Genomic DNA, 6,000 nt, shown 5'->3' with positions numbered 1-6,000 from the left:
CGATTCCTACTCTGACTAGCATGTAGCACTGGTAGTAATCCTTTGACGTCCCACTTTTTAATTTAACTCCTAGCTCCCTAAATTCAGCTTGTCGGACCTCATCCCATTCTTTTACCTATATCGTTGGTACCTATATGCACCACGACAACTGGCTGTTCACCCTCCCCCTCCAAAATGTTCTGCACCCGCTCCGAGACATCCTTGACCCTTGCACCAGGGAGGCAACATACCATCCTGGAATCTCGATTGCGGCCACAGAATGCTTCAAGGACACCCTCAAAGCCTCCTTGATGAAGTGCAACATCCCCACCGGCACCTGGGAATTCCTGGCCCAAGCACGCATAAGTGGAGAAAGAGCCTCTGGGAGGGCGCTGAGCATCTCGAGTCTCGTCGCCGAGAGCATGCAGAAATCAAGGGCAACAGCGTGTGGCAAACCAGACTTCCCACCCACCCTTTCCTTCAACCACTGTCTGTCCCACCTGTGACAGAGACTGTAATTCCCGTATTGGACTGTTCAGTCACCTGAGAACTCACTTTTAGAGTGGAAGCGAGTCTTCCTCGATTTCGAGGGACTGCCTATGATAATGATGTTGCAGGAAGGGCCAAGATTCAATCAATATGGAGTCCGTGTTACTGGGGAGAGGCAGGTATCAGCTTATAGCTTTTTATAAAAAAGAATTACCTTATCTTATTTTAATTTTTAAAAATACCTTAAATTATTATTTTAGCAGAGGGCCAACATCATATTAAGCTCTGCTCACAGCACCATTTCACTGTCAAAAGAAATCTTCAGAGTTAACAGGTGATCTAACCAGTTTATTTGGTGATTTTAATTGTGACACAATTAGCACAGTCTCAGCAGAGAATCATCAATCTCATAGAACCACAGGGGGTCGAAATTCCGTTAGTGCTGGCGGAAGGCGGCTAATGGGCGGCACAGGCCTACCGTCAACGCTAAGCGACCTCCACGACTGCGCAGAAATTAAGTCAGCTCTTTGGTGACGTCATCCAGCGTGCAACGCCTCCTTGGCGCCTCTATCGCGATATATAGTTTGAACGTCGGCCTTCCCGGCAGGCGTTCTTACAGCCTGAAAAATGTGGTGAGTAAACAGCGGAACTCGGGCAGATTCGCCCAGAGAGCAAGGTAAGTTTTTTTCTTTATTTATTTCTTCATCTTTTCATTAGTTTTAACAGTGGGGAAGTTTGTGTGTGAGTCGGAGAAGTTTGAGGTTTTGTTTCTTTCTTCCCGTTTTTCAGCTAGCGTGGCAAAATTCAGTCGGCCTCCTGAGCTCCGGTCCGAGGATGAATGTGCAACGCCACTTTTTCACGCTGCTCTGTCCTCTCTGGGTGTAAAAACTGAATTTGGCAGTTTGAGCCTGCACCCAATGCCTGGTGGTAAAATCATCACTCAGGCGGTGACACCACCTCAAAAATGGCGGTACCCAATTTCGACCCAGGACTTTACAGCACAGCTGGAGGCCATTTGGCCCATTGAGTCTGTCTGGCTCTTTGCTAGAGCAATACAATTCTCATCCCACTGCCCTCAATGATAGCTCTGCCTACACAAATTACAAAGTGTTTCAAAGTATTTTCAGGACAGAAACAGGTCTATGCTCCACACGAGCCTCCTCCCACCCCGGGGGGAGCGTGTGTCCCCAGGATGGAGAATCACCCCGGAAGGAGCGTGCGTCCCCAGGATGGAGAATCACCCCAGAAGGAGCGTGTGTCCCCGGGATGGAGAATCACCCTGAGGCGAGCGTGTGTCCCCAGGATGGAGAATCACCCCGGGGAACACAGCGTCCCCAGGATGGAGAATCACCCCGGGGGAACACTACGTCCCCAGGATGGAGAATCACCCCAGGGCTGCTCCTGTAGCTCTGAGTGGTGGGCATCAAAACAATGTTCAGAGCAGGTCATCTGCCTGTCCTGGGAATGTGTGCAGTGTGGGAACCCGAGCGAGAAGGTTAACAGTACTGCAGTCTAGTGATTATGTTACTGCTCTAATAATCCAGGGACCTGGACTAGTAATCCAGAGAACAGGAATTCCAATCCCACCAGGGCTGCGTGAATTCAGTTAAAACATTTTGGAAATAAAAAGCTGATTATTCATAAAAGTGACCAAGAAGCCCAACTGGTTCACTGATGTCCTGTAGGGAAGGAAACCTGCCGTTTTTACCCGGTCTGGCCTATATGTGACTCCAGTCTCACACCGATGTGGCTGACATTTACCTGCCAGCTGAAGTGGCCCTGCGAGCCACTCAGATGTATCAAACCAGCACAACTAGGGATGTGCAATAAATGCCAAGAATTAATAATAATAATTTAAAACTCTTATTCCCCACACTCTTCCCCCCCAAAAATGACCAAAAATCTCATGAAGTGTTACTTCAAAGCACCTAGTCCCGAAGTGTGAGCAAAGTTACAAAGCATTCAAACTTCATTCTTACAGTCACAGCAGCATCTGTAATCGCTTCAGCTCAATGCCGACTGCTATGCGATGCGATTCTATGGAATGCTTCTGATCCATTTGTCTTCATAAAATAAACTATGCTGTCAAAAAAGTTATCGATACCTCCAATGATTTGAAATTCTCTCAAATGTAATCAAATTCTTCATTATTCCCAGTGATTTCTCCCTGATTTATTCATGACAGTCCAAAGTTTGTCCATGATGCCAGTTTAACCCAAATGTTATTTGATCGGGCAGGAGATGGCGTGTCAGATAATCCGTGTAGGATTTGATTGTCCTTCTGTTGCAGTCAGACACACGGTGATTCCAGTCACATCGACCTCCACCTCATGGACATTGAAGTTCCCCAAACCCTGTAAGGTGGTCAGAAATGGTAAGAGATTGGGAAATATTAGTGTTCAGAGGTGTCCTTGTACACGAATCACTGAAAGTTAACATGCAGGTACAGCAAGCAATTAAGAAAGCAAATGGTATGTTGGCCTTTATTACAAGAGGGTTTGAGTATAAGAGTAAAGACGTCTTACTGCAATTATATAGGGTCCTGGTGAGACCACACCTGGAGTACTGTGTACAGTTTTGGTCTCCTTACCTAAGGAAGGATATACTTGCCATAGAGGGAGTGTAGCGAAGATTCACCAGACTGATTCCTGGGATGGGAGATTGTCCTATGAGGAGAGATTGAGTAGACTAGGCCTAATTTTCTAGAGTTTAGAAGAATGAGAGGTGATCTCATTGAAACATACAACATTTTTATAGATTTTGACCGGGTAGATGCAGGGTGGATGTTTCCTCTGGCTGGGGAGTCTAGAACCAGGGGTCACAGTCACAGTCTCGACCATTTAGGACTGAGATGAGGAGAAACTTCTTCACTCAGAGGGTGGTGAATCTTTGGAATTCTCTATCCCAGAGGGCTGTGGAGGCTCAGTCTTTGAGTATATTCAAGATAGAGATCGATAGATTTTTGAATATTAAGGGAATCCAGTGATATGGGGACAGTGCAGGAAAGTGGAGTTGAGGTAGAAGATCAGCCATGATCTCATTGAATGGCGAAGCAGGTTTGAGGGGCCGAATGGCCTACTCCTGCTCCTAATTCTTGTGTTCTTATGTTCAAATCCATTAACATCTCACCCTCATCTTCTCGACAACAGACCAATAGCTCTGTGGAGACAGTGAGAGCTAGGATTCCGGACAGGAGGAGATAGGGAGCCTGGCACAAAGTCTGATATTTCTCTTGTCGATGATGAAAAATTCATCAAGAGCTTTCTCAACCTCAGTGACTATTGGCTGCAGGGCAGGAGGAGGTGGAGAAATCCAGATTATTTTACAAAGACAGCTTTTGTTATTCAGGTAACATTTTAGAAATTGTTGGGCAGCCATTCAAACTACTCAGTATGGGAGGGGGAGGGGGAGAGCTTGCTGGAAATGGGGGAATGTCTCCAAAAAGCTGGGAGGGGGTCCAGGGTCTGAGAGCCAAGATAGCTCCGAAATGGTGGGAAAATTCCTTTTCTGCTAACTACACAGGGAGGTGCTGCCCTACACTCACCTTCCAGCTCTGAGTTTTACAGGCAATCCCCACATGAATTCGATAGGAACAGGAGGAGGCCATTCAGCTCCTCGAGCCTGATCTGTATCTTAACCGCATCACCCATCTTGGTTCCGTAACTCTTAATGTCCTTACCTAACAAAAATCGCTCAATCCAAGTTTTGACATTTTCAATTGACCCCGCTCCACCTCCCCCCCCCCCCCCCCCCCCCACAAGCCTCAACAGCTTTTAGGGGAGAGAGTTCCAGATTCCCACTACCCTGTGTGTGAAGAAGCACTTCCTGACATCACCCCTGAACAGCCTAGCTTTAATATTTAGAGGTTAATTCCCCTTGTTCTGGACTGACCTACCGGAGGAAATAGTTTCTCTCTATCTACCCAATCAAATCCCTTTAATCACCTTAAACACATCAATCAGATCAGCCGTAATCTTCTACTCGAGGGAATACGTCTAGTCTATGCCCTCAGAAGCCCCGGTATAGAAACATAGAAAATAGGTGCAGGAGTAGGCCATTCGGCCCTTCGAGCCTGCACCGTTATTCAATGAGTTCATGGCTGAACATGCAACTTCAGTACCCCATTCCTGCTTTCTCGCCATGCCCCTTGATCCCCCTAGTAGTAAGGACTACATCTAACTCCTTTTTGAATATATTTAGTGAATTGGCCTCAACAACTTTCTGTGGTAGAGAATTCCACAGGTTCACCACTCTCTGGGTGAAGAAGTTTCTCCTCATCTTGGTCCTAAATGGCTTACCCCTTATCCTTAGACTGTGACCCCTGGTTCTGGTGAATCTGCGTTGTTACTGGTGCGGCCTCTGCCCGACAGGAAGCTGCTGAGTTGAGGACTCACATTCCTGTGTCAGGGCCAGGGGTTGCTCCTACATCATCTATTGGCCAACTGAAGCAGGAACTACAGGGGCCCAAGTGCAGATCTTCCCTCTCACTCAGCACCTAGTGCGTGGGAGGATCGAAATAACACAGAGAAAAAGAACTTTGAGCGACTGTAACAGGTTCAGGTTGCCATGGATTGCCTCAATAGCTCAGTGGGTAAAGGCATCACCCAATGTGGCACTGAGCCACATGGGTAAAATATCCCAGGCTGCGTTGTCAGCTGATCCCAGCCAGGCCAGCAGTAGGGAGACTAGGGAAGAGGAAAGGCTGACCAAGGTTCCTGTTCCTGCCAGTGCACCATGCGTGAACATCAGTTGAGGATAAGTTCAGGCTTGGCTGTGATGCCGCTCACAGTTGAGTAGCCTCCCAAACCTCACTGTCTCGGCTCACATGTGACTTAGCCAAGGTAGTAGAGAGTTGTGGGCCCAGGAGAGGCGTGAGTTTGGGGCCCAGAAGAGGCGAGGGCCCAGGGGCAGCATAGGCCAGCCCACACTGCGATATGTGTGAGCACTAGGTCCATGCAGCAGAGCAGGTCTCCAGTCGTCTTGGTAACCCTTGCCACTGGACCAAGGCCTAGCTCTGTCAAGCCCGTGTGGTGGCTGGTGTGCAACGGCCACCACACATTAAAAAAATCCACGCACAGGCATCTTCCACCCTTCAGGATGTAGTTCGGGACCTGGAATATTAGGTCCTTCATTGAAACACCTGTGAACTCAACCCTTTTTGGCTTGGAAGCAAGCCATCCTCGCTTCGAGGGACTGCCTATGATGATGCTGATGAGAGGGTTGCTTACCCTGTGCAGCTGTACCCAGTCAGGGGAGGGCGGCAAAACAAAACTAAAACCTGCTTTTGTTTGGTCCTTTGGAGGTTTGAATGGACAGAAACTGTCACCACACTGAGCAAACCAAGGTAGAGAGAAATCGCCATGGATAGAGTTGTGTTTGCTTGTTATGGAGGGCACGGACTCTCCCTGTAGGGACAGACACACCTTATCCAAGTCTGAGCACTTTGGCCGCAGGTTGGTAAAGGCTAAGTCTTACAGACTCCTGGGTGTGCACGGGGTAGTGCTGGAGTTTAACCCGCTGAAACTGCACGCT

At 48.1% G+C, this 6,000-nt stretch overlaps 1 protein-coding gene and 1 long non-coding RNA gene across 9 annotated transcripts in view; one reads left to right on the top strand and one right to left on the bottom strand.

Moving 5' to 3' along the window:
* Nucleotides 1-795: 795 nt before the first annotated feature.
* The window catches only part of LOC139278696 (L-fucose kinase), a 427,721-nt gene continuing 422,516 nt past the window's right edge, over nt 796-6,000 (bottom strand). For all 7 annotated transcript variants that reach the window (XM_070897748.1, XM_070897747.1, XM_070897753.1 and 4 more), the window contains one exon: nt 796-2,822. In XM_070897748.1, coding sequence (XP_070753849.1) covers nt 2,718-2,822 — 105 coding nt within the window. In that variant the 3' untranslated portion in view covers nt 796-2,717. The remainder of the gene's footprint in view (nt 2,823-6,000) is intronic.
* The window catches only part of LOC139278699 (uncharacterized), a 91,883-nt gene continuing 86,909 nt past the window's right edge, over nt 1,027-6,000 (top strand). For both annotated transcript variants that reach the window (XR_011596339.1, XR_011596338.1), the window contains exons 1-2: nt 1,027-1,144; nt 2,707-2,842. This is a non-coding gene — a long non-coding RNA (uncharacterized lncRNA). The remainder of the gene's footprint in view (nt 1,145-2,706; nt 2,843-6,000) is intronic.

This window comes from Pristiophorus japonicus, chromosome 13, assembly GCF_044704955.1.
Source record: "Pristiophorus japonicus isolate sPriJap1 chromosome 13, sPriJap1.hap1, whole genome shotgun sequence".
NCBI classification, from domain to species: domain Eukaryota; kingdom Metazoa; phylum Chordata; class Chondrichthyes; family Pristiophoridae; genus Pristiophorus; species Pristiophorus japonicus.
This window is presented reverse-complemented; position numbering and strand designations above follow the sequence as displayed.